This window comes from Trichosurus vulpecula, chromosome 3 (genome assembly GCF_011100635.1).
Source record: "Trichosurus vulpecula isolate mTriVul1 chromosome 3, mTriVul1.pri, whole genome shotgun sequence".
In the NCBI taxonomy this organism is placed as follows: Eukaryota; Metazoa; Chordata; class Mammalia; order Diprotodontia; family Phalangeridae; genus Trichosurus; species Trichosurus vulpecula.
Window position 1 is genome coordinate 98,048,581 of NC_050575.1, and position 16,456 is coordinate 98,065,036.

At 38.4% G+C, this 16,456-nt stretch overlaps 2 protein-coding genes across 3 annotated transcripts in view; one reads left to right on the forward strand and one right to left on the reverse strand.

The window, feature by feature from the left end:
* GFPT2 (glutamine-fructose-6-phosphate transaminase 2) overlaps positions 1–12,725 on the forward strand; it is a 59,259-nt gene extending 46,534 nt beyond the window's left edge. For both annotated transcript variants that reach the window (XM_036748069.1, XM_036748068.1), the window contains exons 11-19: positions 348–443; positions 546–643; positions 960–1,080; positions 1,922–2,079; positions 2,513–2,627; positions 3,121–3,248; positions 10,048–10,215; positions 11,229–11,390; positions 11,829–12,725. In XM_036748069.1, coding sequence (XP_036603964.1) covers positions 348–443; positions 546–643; positions 960–1,080; positions 1,922–2,079; positions 2,513–2,627; positions 3,121–3,248; positions 10,048–10,215; positions 11,229–11,390; positions 11,829–11,873 — 1,091 coding nt within the window. In that variant the 3' untranslated portion in view covers positions 11,874–12,725. The remainder of the gene's footprint in view (positions 1–347; positions 444–545; positions 644–959; positions 1,081–1,921; positions 2,080–2,512; positions 2,628–3,120; positions 3,249–10,047; positions 10,216–11,228; positions 11,391–11,828) is intronic.
* A 975-nt stretch (positions 12,726–13,700) lies between these two features.
* Positions 13,701–14,294, reverse strand: LOC118843883 (ATP synthase F(0) complex subunit C2, mitochondrial-like). The gene has a single exon (XM_036751670.1). It carries the CDS (start codon positions 14,277–14,279, stop codon positions 13,854–13,856), a length of 426 nt encoding a protein of 141 aa, XP_036607565.1. The 5' UTR covers positions 14,280–14,294; the 3' UTR covers positions 13,701–13,853.
* Positions 14,295–16,456: the final 2,162 nt, after the last annotated feature.

A 16,456-nucleotide genomic window follows, 5' to 3' on the forward strand; every position in this document is an offset into this window, starting at 1 on the left:
GTTATTTCAATGAACAGAACAATGGATCTCTGAGCTCCTAAAGGTTTCCACGTCCCAAAAAATGGAGAAGCAAAGGCCTGGGCCTCCTTGGGATTATAAATCAGGAGAACTGATCTAATTTCAGCACTTATTAATATGGAAATTGTTTCATTTTCTTGGGCATGCTTACTTTGTACTTAAATATGTGGATTTCTTAGAATTTTTTTCTTGGTTCTTCTTGTCCCAAGTAGGGTACTAAATTATCAGTCACCTTTGTCATCTATACCAGAGTAAAAATTTAGTCTTTTGATAGAATTAAAATTGGGAAAAATTAACTCATTTAACATTAACCCTGTTTGTTTACATAGGTAACTTCAGTGCCTTTATGCAGAAGGAAATCTTTGAGCAGCCAGAATCTGTTTTCAATACCATGAGGGGCCGAGTGAACTTTGAGACAAACACAGGTGATCCAGATAATTCATAATGAAAGTCATAACCTCAACCTTCAATACTAGATATATGCATTTAAATAAGAGAATTGGCACTGATTTTCATGATTTCTATAGTTTTATTAGGTGGTTTGAAAGATCACTTAAAAGAAATAAGAAGATGCAGACGACTGATCATCATTGGCTGTGGAACTAGTTATCATGCCGCAGTTGCTGTAAGTAATCATGACGAAGTAGAATAAGAAATTATTCTTGAATAATAATTCACCAAGTTTCCTTTAAGATTTGACATGGGAGCCTCATTACCCAATGCAAAGTCCATTTCCTACCATACATTCCCTTGACTCATCATTGCAAAATTAAATCAGTCCCTTTCTTGGGTGCCATATTAACTACACTTGAATGAAATCAGAGAAGCACAGCCATAGTGATGAAATTAGGGTTTTTTTTCAGATTTTTCATTAAAAGTAGAACTATTTTTCTATCACTTGGTTTCAATTCTTGGGGTTAACACTTTATTCCTACTTTTAGACGCGACAGGTGCTGGAAGAACTGACAGAGTTACCTGTGATGGTTGAACTTGCTAGTGACTTTCTGGACAGAAATACACCTGTATTCAGGGATGATGTTTGCTTTTTTATAAGCCAGTCAGGTGAGTTCAGAGTCTTCATTTGTTCATATTGGGTTTTCCTATTTAAACAGAAAATTTAATAGGCAAACAGCTCCCAAATACTGGCTTCAGCCACTTTAGTTTTTCATTTTGGGCTCTGAATCACATGAAAGCAATACATGTCTACATGTATGCACACATACATAACACATGAAGAACTTTAGAATGGAGAATTTTCCTTTCATTTCCTCTTTCAACCTCTGCCTGGCTGAGTCTATATTCAATACAGAACATCTGTTTCAAATGGGTATGCATAGCTTAGTAAAGCATCAGCACCATGGGATCACCACTTTATGACCAAGCAAATACCCAGTAATTCATGGTTAGCCCAGATACTGCAGCATCTCCACAGTTTAGGGATCAGCTAAGTGGACATTAGACATTCTTGCAGAATGTAAAAGTCACCTCTCCTGAGAAATGGGAGACAGTGTGGTGTTGTGGAAAAAGCAATGGACTGGGAGTCAGCTCTGGTTTACAATCCAGGATCTGCCACTATATCACCTTGTACATACATCCTTTTCTAGTAGTGTATGCCTAATTTCCCCTGTCTTTGAAATTGAGACTGTACATTGCTAAGGTCCATTTCAGTTTTTATATCAAGAAATCCACAGAAAGGTACTCTTTTAATATGTGAGATTGACTGTAGTTTCTCCTCAAACTTTATTCTAAGGAATTCTTGCTTCTTACGCTTTGGATTTAACTTGGAAATAATGTGGGAAAAAAGAATATTTTCCTTTCTATATATACATGAACATTGCATGTGTGAGACACATAGAATAAACATTTTTAAGTTTAATGCATGTAAAGTGTGCTTACTTTGTAGGTGAAACCGCTGATACAATTATGGCCCTGCGTTATTGTAAGGATCGCCGAGCTCTAACAGTTGGTATTACAAACACAGTGGGAAGTTCCATATCCAGGGAGACTGACTGTGGTGTACATATCAATGCAGGGCCTGAAATTGGTGTGGCAAGCACAAAGGTAATTTCTGTACATTCCAACTTGTGTAGCTTTCTTTGATATCATTTTCTGACAAATCAAAGACTGGGACAAGACAAAGCATCCTAAATGTTTGATTGATGACTGATTTGTATTAACAATTGCCATCATTAACCACACTTAAGTTTTATACCTTGAGAACTAGATATTACTTGAATACCCCTTTTTTGGAGTAGTAAAAAGAACTGAACTAGGAGAATGCGAAATCTAGATTCTCATTCTTACTCTGTCATGTGACTTCAGGCAAGTCAATTCTCTTGTCTAGGAAAATTTTTCCTCATCTGTGAAGGGGATATGATATGTGATCTGTTTACCCCATAGGGTAGTTTTGAAGACAAAATTAGGATAATATGTGTGAAAGCACTTAATTATAAATCACTGTACAAATGTGAGGTGGTATTACTATTATCTACAGGCGTACACCAGTCAGTTCATCTCCTTAGTAATGTTTGGCCTGATGATGTCTGAAGATCGAATTTCATTACAAAGCAGGAGACAAGAAATCATCAATGGACTGAGATGTTTACCTGGTATGTTGGTTATATTTAAAACATGAAAACATTTCCAGTCATATTTGGGGAAGAACTTTGAAAATCAGAGTTTTAAAAGTAGGCAGCTAGTGGGAATGTGGAAAGGTTTGCTGGTATGCACCCATCAGATAACAAATGAGCATGCTCTCTGATTTTCCTTCTAGCCCCATCTCTGGCCATGTATAGGACCTGAGTTCAAATCTGGCCTCAGACACTTGACACACTTACTAGCTGTGAGACTTTGGGCAAGTCACTTAACCCCAATTGCCCTGCCTTCCTCGCTCCAAATAAATAAACCCCAGGTTTGTCATGACAAATTTTAGTTTAACAGGCAAAAATTTTCTAATGTGAACCTAGACCATGTTTGAAATTTTAAAAAAAAAGACTGAGGTCATCATTGATTTCTTTATGATTTCTAATGTATCACGATTTTTCATTAGCAATATTTAGAGAAATATGAATAATAGTGTTTCCTCTTCTCTGCATACTCTAGAGATGATTAAAGAAGTTTTGTCTTTGGATGAGAAAATCCACGACTTGGCCCTTGAACTTTATAAGCAAAGATCCCTTTTGGTGATGGGCCGTGGGTATAACTATGCTACTTGCCTGGAAGGAGCTTTGGTAGGTCTTTTTGTTTCTGGGTCTTTTTCTTCCTCTATGCACATAGAGCTTTCAGCATGATGCATTGTGCCATTTTATATTTATTGAGTGGCTTTCCTAATGACTCCTTTGGGGTTTTCTGGTATCCAAAATGTTGAGGCAGCTGCTGTTGTTAAAAATGCAAATCCCTCCATGCCTTCTTACCCTAAGATCATTGTTTTGGAACTGGAAGAATCCCAGAGGTCTTCTAGGCCAACTCCCTCATTTGATATCATTTGTTAAAAATTCTCCAAATACTTAACTGGGTTAGTAAATGATAAATGCAAGTTCAATGAGTGCTTGGGACTATTGTGTTCTATACTTCCCAGTATATGCTGTAGGACTATTATGCTGTAGGACTATATAGCAAAACTCTGGGAATTTCTCATCCACAGAGTGTGGGGAAACTGAGTGAAATGAGGCAGTGGATCATTCTGGTGCTGTTAACCCAAAGTCTCCATTCTGTAGGAAATAACCAAAACTAGGAGTCATAAGCCAGGGTATCAAGACTCCTGTGTTCAGCCCTGGCTGAAAGACAAAGGATAACTTTAGATTACACAACTACTAAGTGTATATGTCATAGCATTAAATGATGAATAAAGATAGCTGTAGAGACATAGTTACAGGGCTATAATATCTTAGATTGTAATACTGCCCTCATACAGGCAAGTGTGATATATACATATATATAATAATACAATATATATAATATAATATAATATATATATAAATATATATACATACAGTCGAAGAACACTGAAATTAGACATATCAGTCGATAAGTATTTATTATGTACCTACTATATATCAGGCACTGTGCTATATAGATCACATATAAATTACATATCTAGATTAATAGTTTGATGGTATTCCTAATGATAATACTCTAAAGCCAAATTCAAACTCTTCCATGCCTTCTTACCCTAGGATCATTGATTTGGAACTGGAAGAGACCCCAAAGGCCCTCTAGTCCAACAACCCCTTCATTTGATAGATAAGGAAACTGAGGCAAAAAGATTAAATGAATTATTCAAGGTCACAGAGGCAATAAGTAGCATGATTGTTAATCTTGTGCTTCCAAAAGCCCTCCATAAGGGATTTGTCCAACCTGAAAGCAGCCTTCCTTGGGTTCTTTATCATCTCAAGGGTATTGGTGCAGCACTTGGGAGATCAGATTGTCATTCCTCATTCCTACTACATGGCTGACCCACTTCCTTTTCCTATTGGACGTGTTCTCAATTTTATGCCACTTATGAGGTACTCAAGATCTCTAGGTAAAATGCCGAAGTGTAGGCATACCTACTATGTGTTTTTCCATCATCCCTTAAGTTACTTGTAACTTTAATCCATCTGAGATTGTTTATTACATGATGTTTTGCCACAATAGCATCAGTGGGAAAATATTAGTGTTAAGGAGATTGGTTTTTGCATCATTGAGCAGTTTGGAATCATTGAAAGCATGACACAGTTTCTCAAATGCCCTAATTCAAATGATGCAGCCTGATTTTCACCTCCTGCTCAGTTCTGAGAACAGCTTGTCTGTCTACAAATACCTGTCCTAAATCACTAGTGACAGACTGTCTATCCACCTGCATTTCATTGTTTGTACAATATGCATTATTCTTATACTTAGTTTTTTCAGTGTGAATGGTTCAACTAATTTCTTGTACATTACTCTGAATTTCACTTAGAGGAGAGTTCCAGAGTTCAGTGCAGTTAATACAATACTATCTGTGCATACTATCGAGTGTTCCGTAAATTGTATTTTCTTATTACCTCTGGGTACATTATGAAATCAACTCGATGCCTCTTCAAGTTCACCTAAGATGAACTTGGCCTCAGATCATATTCTTTAGGTCACACGCATTTCTGCTTTTCCCTAAAGCAAATCATTAGCCTGCTGCTCTGTCTTTTCCAGCTAAGACATCTCTCTTAGACTTGCCCACCTATCTTTCTGAATATATTCTGAAACCAAGAAGACTAACTCTCCCTTTGCTTCTAGTAATAAACTTCCTCCAATCCCTTGAGGTTTGTAAAAATTTCCCTTTTCTCTCTAAAGAGTCATTTGGAGTTTTCTCCCCTCCCCCATACCCAGTTCTTTGACTCATTTTGTATGGCTAAGTTTCCTGATTTATTGCTCAGATTTCCCTAGGACTACCTTTAAAACCCTTCTCTACATACCTTAAAGTCATAGAATCCAATATGGAACACTTCCCCATGCCTAGAGTGTCCTTCCTCCCTATCTGTCTTTCAGAATCCTTATTCTCCTTCAAAATACAACTCAGATGCTGTCCCTAGTCACCCTAATCGAAAATATCTTCTTTAGATTTTCTAAAGCAATCTATTTACATTTCTCTTTTGTTTTCATCACTCCCTATCTTGTGCTATACTTATGTGTCATATCTCATCCAGTGGAATGTAACCTCCACAAGGGCATGGATTGTGTTCATTTTTAAAATTTTCCCCCAGATAGCACCATGCCTTCTTATAGTTGGAAGTTAATAAATGTTTATTGATTACATTGAAAAAAAATTTGAAAAGAATTTTCACTTTTTTATTCAATGTAGTTAACTTTGCTTGAGAAACATAAATAATAACTTTAGTAAATTTATTAAATTGGGTCTTGTTGTGGCTCTTTAATAAAGACTAATCATTGATAACATCCTATACATTCACAAGAAGCATGTTTCCATAGAAATATTACATGAAAAGACTTCTGGGAAATTGTCAGAGTGAGAGGTTACCAGGGACCCAGGCTCCTCATGATCTCTATCAAAAGTAACAATAGAAATTCCAGTTAGACAGACATGGAGACTTCAGAGAAATAATAGGATTCCTGTGAAGTGTCAATGCCAAAGTCAAAATTAAAGGTCACATACCTCTATTCTGTTAGCAATCAATAAACTAACTTTTTTCAGGAAATGGACTTTGTAAGGTAGCTTATTTGAATATTTAATGGGAAGTGTCTTTTTGTCTAGAAAGAAGAAAGGAAGGAAGGAAGGAAGAAAGGAAGGGAGGGAGGGAGGAAGGAAGGAAGGAAGGAAAGGAGGAAGGAAGGAAGGAAAGAAGGAAGGGAGGGAGGGAGGGAGGGAGGAAGGCAGGCACCAAGTACAGAGATGGCCTTTTTAAGTTTAGATGAAAAGGGGTGGAGAGATATTATGACAATAGTGGGGAACAGAGGATCAAATCAGGGTTTTGAAAGAATGGGGTCGAATAGGAACCTTTGTAGGCAGCAGGGAAGAAGCCATTCATTAGGGAGAGATTAAATCATAGAGAGATGGTGAGAGTGACAGCAGTTTGTTGAAGATGCAAAGGCACAGGTAGAGATCTCAAAACATGAGATCACCTCATCATCAGAGATTGGAGTGAAGGAGGAAATAGTAGAGAATGATGTGAAAGGGCCATATAATAAGGAGAAGAGGAGAGGGAGCTCTGGGTGAATGGCTTTACTTTGGGGGGCACAATATGAAATGAAGTGTTCATCTGAACTGGGGTGCCATGGGAGGCTAACAGAGAGGAGAAAAAGTTTGGAACAGCCACTATGATCAATGGGATAGAGAATCAGCTCTCTATTAGGAGGAATAGAAGGATTGTTTTGCTGCAGTGAGGGTCCAGTTGAGATTAGAGGACATAAATTTCCAGTGAACCCAGTTTTGTGACTTCTTCCAGCTCAGTTAGCAGCATGTAAATAAGAACAAAGGAGGCCAATACTAGATGTAATGCCAGTATTGGGATTTAGTAAGGCCTGTTTGGGCAGCTAGGTGGTACAGTGGATACAGGCCCAGGCCTGGAGTTGGGAAGACTCAGCTTCCTGATTTCAAATCTGGCCTCAGAAGCTTACTAGCTGTGTGACCCTGGGCAAGTCACTTCACCCTATTTGCCTCAGTTTCCTCATCTGCAAAATGACCTGGAGGAGGAGATGGCAAACTACTTCTATTTGCCAATAAAACTGCAATGGGGTTGGGGAGGGTGGCTGGGAAGGGAGGAGGGGGGAGAATTTAGAACTCAAAGTTTTTAAAAACAGACGTTCAAAAACAAAAAAAAAAGTTTTTTGCATGCAACTAGAAAATAAGATACACAGGCAATGGGGAGTAGAAATTTAGCTTGCCCTACAAAAAAGGAAGGGAAAAGGGGATGGGAGGGGAGTGGGGTGACAGAAGGGAGGGCTGACTGGGGAACAGGGCAACCAGAATACACGCCATCTTGGAGTGGGTGGGGGGAGGGTAGAAATGGGGAGAAAATTTGTAATTCAAACTCTTGTGAAAACCAATGCTGAAAACTAAATATGTTAAATAAATAAATTAAATTTAAAAAAAACTGCAATGGGGTCACAAAGAGTTGGATACAATTGAACAACAAGAAGGCATAATCAGCAATAAAACAAGAGGGCAAGGAATGTGAGAGAAGTAGATAGTGTAGAGTCAAAATGGTTCATCAATGAATCAAGATTAGGAAGTGATGATAGTATAGGTAGTGTAGGGTTGATAGCTTAGGAAAGTACTAAGGGGTGCAAGAATTGGAGGTCATAGTGAGGATAAAGATTAATAGTCATAGGACATAGAGACAGATGAAACGACAAAAGATTGTGATCAGATAAAGGGATTATGGAGTTAATGAACATGAATAAAGTGCTGGGTCTGGAGTTGGAAGACCTCAAATCCAACCTCAGACATTTACTAGTTGTATACTCTACACAAGTCATTTAAGCTCTGTTTGCCTCAGTTTCTTCAATTGTAAAATGGAGAGTACCTCATAGGGTTGTTGTGAGGCTCAAATGAGATAATATTCATAAAAAAGCACTTACCGTAGTGCCTGACACATTGGTATTATGTAAATACTTATTTGGTTCCTCCTTTCTTTCCCCCTGGAAGCAGGATATTTATGTCTGATGGCAAAATCAAAAGTATGACCATCTCTGTGTGTAGCTAAGATACAATGGAGAAATAGGTTATGAGAATTGAGTAGATTGACCAATCGGGAAACTGTATGTAGGAGCGAGGCTTCAATGGAGTCTTCAAGTCTTGCCTCTTTCATTTTTTGTTCCTAAACCATATTTTCCAACATATATTTAATTGTCCTCAACTATGTTCATCCTTGCATTGAAGTCACTTAGCATCATAATATGTGTTGATTTTATTTCGGAGGGTCTTAAGTTCTTAATAGAATTTCCCTATCTTTTCACCTTCTCCAACAGAAGCTACCATTATTTTCATGGTGGTCTTTTTGCAAATACTCATCATAATCACTGCAATATTATGTAAGCTTGAAAAGATGTTTATTGTTGTCTTTAGATATTTAATAAAATCACCTCCTTTGTCTATGGTTGGTCACTGTGTCAAGCAGAGTTCTTTAGTCTTTTGAAGCTGTTTGTCTTTAGTGTTGTTATTGTATAAATTGTATACCTGGTTCTGCTCATTTTTCCCTGCATCAGTCCATTCAAGTCTTCCCAGGTTTTTCTAAAAAAATCCCATGTATCATTTTTTACAGCATAATACTATTCTATTAACATTCCTATACCATAATTTGTTCAGCCATTCCCTAATTGATAAGCACTCCCCCTTCATTTCCAGTTCTTTGCCATCAAAAAAGCTATAAAATACATTACAAATTTTTGTGTGTAAGTGGATATTCTTCCTCTTTTGTTGTCTTTGGATTATAGACCACTAGTAGTAGTATTCCTAAGTCAAAGGGTTTGCACAGTTTAGCAACTCTGGAGGCATAGTTCAAATTGCTTTCCATAATGGTTGTGCCAATTCACCGTCCCATGACAGTGCATCAATGTGCCCATTTTTTGGCCATTCCCCTGACATTTGCAAGTTTCCATTTTTTTGTCAACTTTGCCAATCTGGATAAGTACGAGGTGGGACCACAGACTAGCTTTAATTTGCATTTCACTGATTGTTAGTGATTTGGAGCATTCCTTCATATGGCTCTTGATAGTTTGGATTTCTTCCTTAGAAAACTGCCTTTTGATATCCTTTGATCATTTATCAATTAAGAAACATATCTTATGCTTACAAATTTAAATCAGTTATTTATATCTTGGAAATGTGACCCTTATCTGAGGAGTGTGCTGCAAATATTTTTCCCATTGATCTGTTTCCCTTTAAATTTTTGCCCAATTGGTTTTGTTTCTGCAAAAACTTTTAAATGCCATATAATCAAAATTATCCACTTGATCTTCTTTTACTCTCTCTTTCCCTCGTTTGGTTATGAACTCTTCAACTCTAGCCATAGGTCTGAAAAGGAGTTTCTTCTTGCTTCTCTAGTTTGTCACATTTACATTTTTGAAAGAGAGAGAAGACCTTGTATACTATTAATGGAGTTTCTGAAGTGCTTCTTATGTACCAGTGCTTCAATTGTCTGCATGTTCAAGGAAGTGACTATATTAATTACGTGAGGGTCCTATTTAATGATTTAATACATTTTACCTAACTAATAATCTATAAACATTTATTAAATATTTCTAAATGGAGAATTTGAGGAATGTTTTCTGTTATACTCTAATCAAATGACCCAACTTTAATAAGATTGTATATCCTTTAAAATGATTTAAAAAAAAAACAATAACAGGAGGTTAGAAGCAGAATGAAATCAGTTACATCCTACAAAGGGAAATTTGCTTTATGGAAATGAGGTGGGGGTGTCTAAAGTAACAATGTATTAGACTACTCTGAAACAGTAACAAATGGTTTTAAATTATTGGTGTTTTGAACAAAGGAGGTATTTGACAAATGGCTAATTGAAATGTATTCATTTTCCTTTTATATTCACTTACTAGAAAATCAAAGAGATCACTTATATGCACTCAGAAGGCATCTTAGCAGGAGAGCTAAAACATGGACCATTGGCCCTAATAGATAAGCACATGCCAGTTATCATGGTCATCATGAAAGATCCTTGCTTCACTAAATGTCAGAATGCCCTGCAACAGGTCACTGCTCGCCAGGTAACTGTAGATTCTACTAAAAACCAGGTTTATATTTGTGTTTTTCTTCATGTGGGAACATGGGCCTTGCTAATGCTTTCTTTGGTCATTTGCTTTGAAATGGGCTACACACTCTCCCAGTCCTCTATATTGGAATAACAGCATGCATTTGGGGAATAACTGGCTAGGGGTGAGGATGCAATCTGTCAGGGTCATAGAATAGAATTTGTCTGCTGAAATGTGGCACTGTGATGTGGTTTTGTAAATTAATAATTATACAGTCTCCTGATAACTCATGAACAAAGTAACTGACTTCAGATTTCACTAGTTTAGGACACACAGGACAAAATATGATTGGGTAAGGGAATTTCCCCTATGTATGTCTTGGTTTTGGAAATTTGGGTGAAGCCAGAAAAGAGATTAGATTGAACAAAGAGGCCAAACCGCAAAATTTCCATAGGCATAAAAAAGCAATAGAAAGGCATGGATTTTGAGTGAGACGACTGGAATTGGTGTCAGCATCTGGTTCAAATCCCAGCTCTCCTGCTTGCTACCTGTGTGACTCTGAACAAGTCCTTTCTCTGAACCACAGAATCCTTTTTTGTAAAATGAAGGGGTTGGACGAGGGGAAAGAAGAGGGGGCATAAGAGAAGGTGGGAAATCCAATAAGGAGCTAAATGTGTTAGTGAAGGACATTTTGAGAACTTGTCAGGAAAAATAGGAAATTGAAACCCAAGTATCCCCTTACTGACAGCCATGTCAAACTTAACTTAAAAGGAATTGAATGGAAAGAATAAAGAGAGGGAGAAAGAAAGGAGGGAAGGAGGATAAAAAGAAGAATATTTGTTAAGTGCTTACCATGTGCCAACTACTACGTTAATCTCTGGGAATACAAATATGAAAGCAGTCCTTGTCCTCAAGAAGCTTACATTCTAATGGGATAAGCAACACACAAAAGGAAACTACATTTTATGTTTAGGGTATCTGCTGCTAATAGAAAAAGGTTTTCATGGTAACATTTCTATTTGTTTTAGGGTCGACCGATCATATTATGTTCAAAGGACGATACTGAGAGCTCAAAGTATGCATACAAAACTATTGAACTGCCACACACAGTCGATTGTCTCCAAGGAGTCTTGAGTGTTATTCCTTTACAGCTCCTTTCATTCCACCTGGCTGTTCTCAGAGGATATGATGTAAGTCTAATCTATTCTTAGATTTCCCAATTAGGGCAGTAAGGATGAGGGCACTTGTTAATGCCTTTCTCTTCAGATGGAGAGGAAATGAGCTACTTTATAAGAGTGATGCAGTGGCTCTATTAAAGTTACTGTATTCGACTTGAATGAAAAAGCTCTTCTCTGGTTTTTCAAAGACACTTTTGGCGTAGAAATCTATGTAGTAATGGATTTTGAGTACCTATACTTTAGGATATGAGCCACGTTCTACAAATAGAAAGTTGACAGTCTTTTGCCTAAGCAATATTAGTGGTATTAGCCAGAATTTCATTTGCTTTTGAATTACAAGTTATAAGAGAAGATTATTAAGATACTTTCCATCATATTCTACCATGCTAATATGTAGAATAGATTGCTGTAATCTATTGTATACTGAGATCCTGTGATTTCTCATTCTAGGTGGACTTTCCTAGAAATCTGGCCAAATCTGTAACTGTGGAATAAGCACATGAGATTTTGGGGAATATATGTTTGCCACCGAAGTATTGCAAAGCTCTACAAACTCAAAAGAGTTGTAGGTTATACGCCTGTCAATAGAATGAGAAGACAAACTGGAAAGAGAATGTGTTCTAGAGTACAATGTTTAATTGCAGCTTTAAAAGCTCTCAATGTGCCTTGTACCCAAGTGCTTTTGCTTATAGCAAATACTGTTTCTAGATGTCCTGGAATTGCCAAAGGAGAAGGAAAATCATTGTTTACATATGGTATACAGGATGAACTTTTCTACTACTGTGCAATATATATATATGTGTGTATACAGCTCTCTTCAGAGTAACTGTGAACTTTTTTTTAGCCAACACTTTAGTTTTAAAAGACAAAATATTTATAACTACAATTGTATAGCTTCTAAGTTATTTTTTTAGTATGTTGCTTGTCTATAGCAGTGGTAATGCCCAACCTGTAAATCCCGAATTGCGCCAGGGCTTTGTCTGTTTGGGACCCCAATCTACTACAGGTGTAATTCACAATATAGCTTTGAATGAAAAAGTGTCACTTTGCTTCCCTTCTTACTTTCTTGACTTAGATCTCTAACACTTCTCACACCATTGCAAAGTCCCCATATCTTTGGTAATTCTTTGGCAATTTCCCTCTCACCTATGGCTGAATTTCCTCAAGCTCTCAAACTTCAGTCTTATCTAACAATAGCTCTCCTAAAGCCAAAGCCATGTTTTGGTTCATTAACGCTGCTTGAAATTGACTCCTTCAGGAGGATAATTTCAAGTGGGCTACCTTGATCTCTATTTATGAGTGTACAATTAAATTACTATGCAATCAAAATAAAGATATTGCAATTTTTTCTTGTGTGATCTTTTACTTGGTTCCTTTCATGCCCTTAAAATAATGAGTGCATCTAGCACCTCTGGGAGCTGGACAGGCCCCTTTCCCCAGTGACTTCTTTAATAAAGTGTTACTTTTGGATTGTGGATACTCCTAATATGAAAATGAGAAATTCCTTCAGTTTTATAATTTACACTAAACTGACTCCACAGATGTAAGGCCTCACCTGAGTATGGGCATTACAGCATGATAGAGCAGTCTGGGAGATCACACTCAGATCATACAAAAGCTATTGGCCAGCTGTCTTGTCACCAGGGGAAAACAAATCCAACCATTTATCTACATCTCTATACATTAGCTCTTCAAACCTCTGGATTATTACCATGTCTGCATGATTTTTCAAATACTTTAAATCAAATTATTTTGCTAGTGAGAATGACAATTGAGGTTATCTCCAATCTGTTACACTGGTAATTACACCAGGTAAACAGGAACACAGGAGTGCTGCAGCAGTGTTAGCAAAAGCTATCTAATGTCTGATCCTCTGAACAGATGGAGAATTCTCACCCTACCTAGGTCCAGGTTAAGAGGCTGAAATGAGACAATGCATATGAAAGCATTTTGTAAACTACAAAATGTTATCTATATTGAAAACATCGCTATTACTTACCCCGAGTCCTACCAGTCACTTTGCTTCATAACTGTGCCACTGGGTGATGGTTGGATGAGAGACATTATTATCTACCAATGTTTACTAAATAGCCACAGCATTCAATGAAGGCTGAAAAGAACTGAGGTAATGTGGTTCATCTGTAGCCTTCAAGGCCCAGATCCAAAAATTCCTCCATGAAGACACTTCTGATTTCTCCAGCCAGAAAGTATCTTTCCCTTCTCCAAACTGATTAGTGTCCATTTTGTGGCATTTATTACTTCCTGTAGTACTACAGTCATTTTGATAGAGGTTTCATCTTTTTTTTTATTAATACAGTATTTATTTGTCTTCCCCCTGTCAAACCCTGAGCCCATGGCTTTCCCCAGGGCTGCCTGGTAAGATGGAGGGGGAGGTATATACAGGCTGAAAAGAGACATGGAAGGACCAGGACGAGGAGGAACATTCAGAAACGTTGGGGGACAGAAATGGCTCCATCACATGGCGAAGAGGATGAGGAAGGCCACCATCAGGCAAAAGAGCCCCATGGCCTCAGATAGGGCAAAGCCCAGGATGGCATAGGAAAAGAGCTGTTGCTTCAGGGAAGGATTCCTGGCATAACCGATGATAAGACTTCCAAACACAGTCCCAATCCCAGCTCCAGAGCCAGCCACCCCCACAGTGGCAGCCCCAGCCCCAATGAACTTCGCTGCTGTGTCAATGTCCCTTGAGATGGCGCTAGTTTGGAATCCACATCTGGGGACAAGTGAGGTCAAGGGACCTGATGCTGCCAGAATGCTGAGGTTCTCATCTGTCTGAACCTCTGGCCATTTCAGTACCACTGCAGTTAATGGTCTACTCAGCATCTGAGAGCTGCTCCTCACAAGAGCAGGGGTAGAGATGAACTTGGCGCAGGCGTACATTCTCAGAAGGTGAGGGGCAAAGCTGAAGAGTTGCCGGCAGAGCAGAGGAGACCAGAAGTTTCATCTTATAAGATCCATTTCTTTCCCTTATTCCAGTCATGTAGCACAGGTCCAATTAATGGGCAAGACAGTGTAATTGTTATCAAACATGACTATCAAAAATGAGCAACAACTGTGCTAAATGGAATTCTAGAAATAATTTTTGCTCTAAAAAAGTCATATAAAGAATAAGTATATACAATGGAGAGAGATGTTTGCTATAGTTCCTCCAAATGTCCCTGTTTGTGGATGTTATGCTGATTGCATTAAGCTCCAGAAGATTATAGGGCTTCCTAGGTGAGATCCATGATTACTCAAAGGAGTTCATACTAACATATGGGAAAAACCAAAGGTATAAAAAATACTTGCTATCCAAATCATGATATGCAGTTGGATGGCCAATTCATTGAATCAGCATATCAGTAGTACACATATTTGGAGAGCACACTGAAGATGGACAGCAAATTGAGCTATCAAGTGAATAATCCCGTTCAACAAACATTAAGCACCTACTATGTGCCAGACACTGTGCGAGGCACAAATGGGGACACAAATAAGAAAAAAAAAGATCATACCTGCCCTGAGGATCTAACAATGCAACAGAGGAAGACAACACACAAGAGGAAGTTAGGAAAAGCGGGGAGACACCAGAGAATTCTCTGCTTGGGGGCATCTTATTCTGTGAAGCTGGAACCAAACAAAGCTGTGGATACAAAGTAGAGTGAGCTGGAAAGCCCAAACGCAGCCCTCTGTAAAGGAAAGCTTTGGGAGGAGTTAAGTGCTCCTCCCCTACAGCCCTCTAATCAGAGGACAAAGGAGGCTAAGGGAGGTGGGAAGGAGCTGAGTTAGTAGCATGGTGAGTTTTGGAGTGGATCAGCTTATCCTGAGAGGAACATCTTGTTCCCTGGAATTGAAACCAAGCAGAAAAGTGGAATAAGAGGAAGGGAGGAAGCTGATGTAATTTAGAAAATGGTACAATGCCTTGAATGCTCCCAAGCTGTTCCCTAGCTCGAAAAAAATATCTATTTTTAACAAATATATGTTCATCTGACAATGCTGCATGTTTGTGAATCATTGAACATTTCAATCCCAGAAAAATCAAAGTTGCAGGTGACCCAAAAGGCAATGAAGAAATGCATAGCGAGTACCTTCTTTATCTCCTCATCTCCAGTGACGTCCTCCATTCTATTTCAACTATACACCTACCTGGTGACCTTTTGGACTTCACCTTATCACAAATTGCATGTCTTTAGATCCAACCTCAGAGTCACCTTCAGTGCTTCATTCACATTCACACACACACACACACACACACACACACACACACACACACACCACATCAGTTGCCAAATATTACTACTTCTACTGCCTCAGATCTCTGGTTATCTCTCTCCTTCTCTCTACTTACACTACCACCACCTGAGATCAGGCCCTTATCATTTCTCACCTGGACTAGTACAACGGACTCCTAATTGGCCTCCTTACATCCAATCTCTCCCCTCCACAACTTACTCTCCACACATCTGCCAAAATGATATTCTTGAAGCAGAGGTGTGAAGCTTACAATAGTCAGGAAGGAGCAGCAAAACTCCTGAGTACTGACCATAAACTTTCTGTATTTTTATCCTCAGTACAAACATGCAGAGTGCCCACAAGTGGTAGGGGCTTAATCAATGTTTGTCGATTGAGCCAGAACTTGAAATTTCACTTTCTGATCACAGCTACCTAACCTTTCACTACTCTCACCTCTTACATTTCACTTGCATTTAACACTCATTGTAAAGGAGAACAAGCATAGTCAATTGAGCAGATCTTATTCTCCTAGTCTATCTACCTCACTCTGGCTTTCCTTGCTTCCATAAACCAGTGTTAATCACATGGTCTACCACTCGCATGTTTTACTACCTTCTATCTAACCTAGAATCCCTTGCCCCCAAGATCCTCCACCATTCTCCAACTTCAAATCCATATTCCTAGGTAGCCTACACAACCCACTAAGGCTAATCCTACCTGTGCCTTTGATCCCATTCTCTTCCTTTCCCCCAGGAACTTGTCCAGATAGTTATCCCTTCTCTCTAGTGCATCTTCAATCTCTTTCTCCACCAATGTCTGGCTAAGAGGGTGATGTCTGAAAATGG

Bases quoted from the DNA above. Each gene is read 5' to 3' on its own strand.
- LOC118843883 (XM_036751670.1), bottom strand. From the start codon at position 14,279: ATGTACGCCTGCGCCAAGTTCATCTCTACCCCTGCTCTTGTGAGGAGC.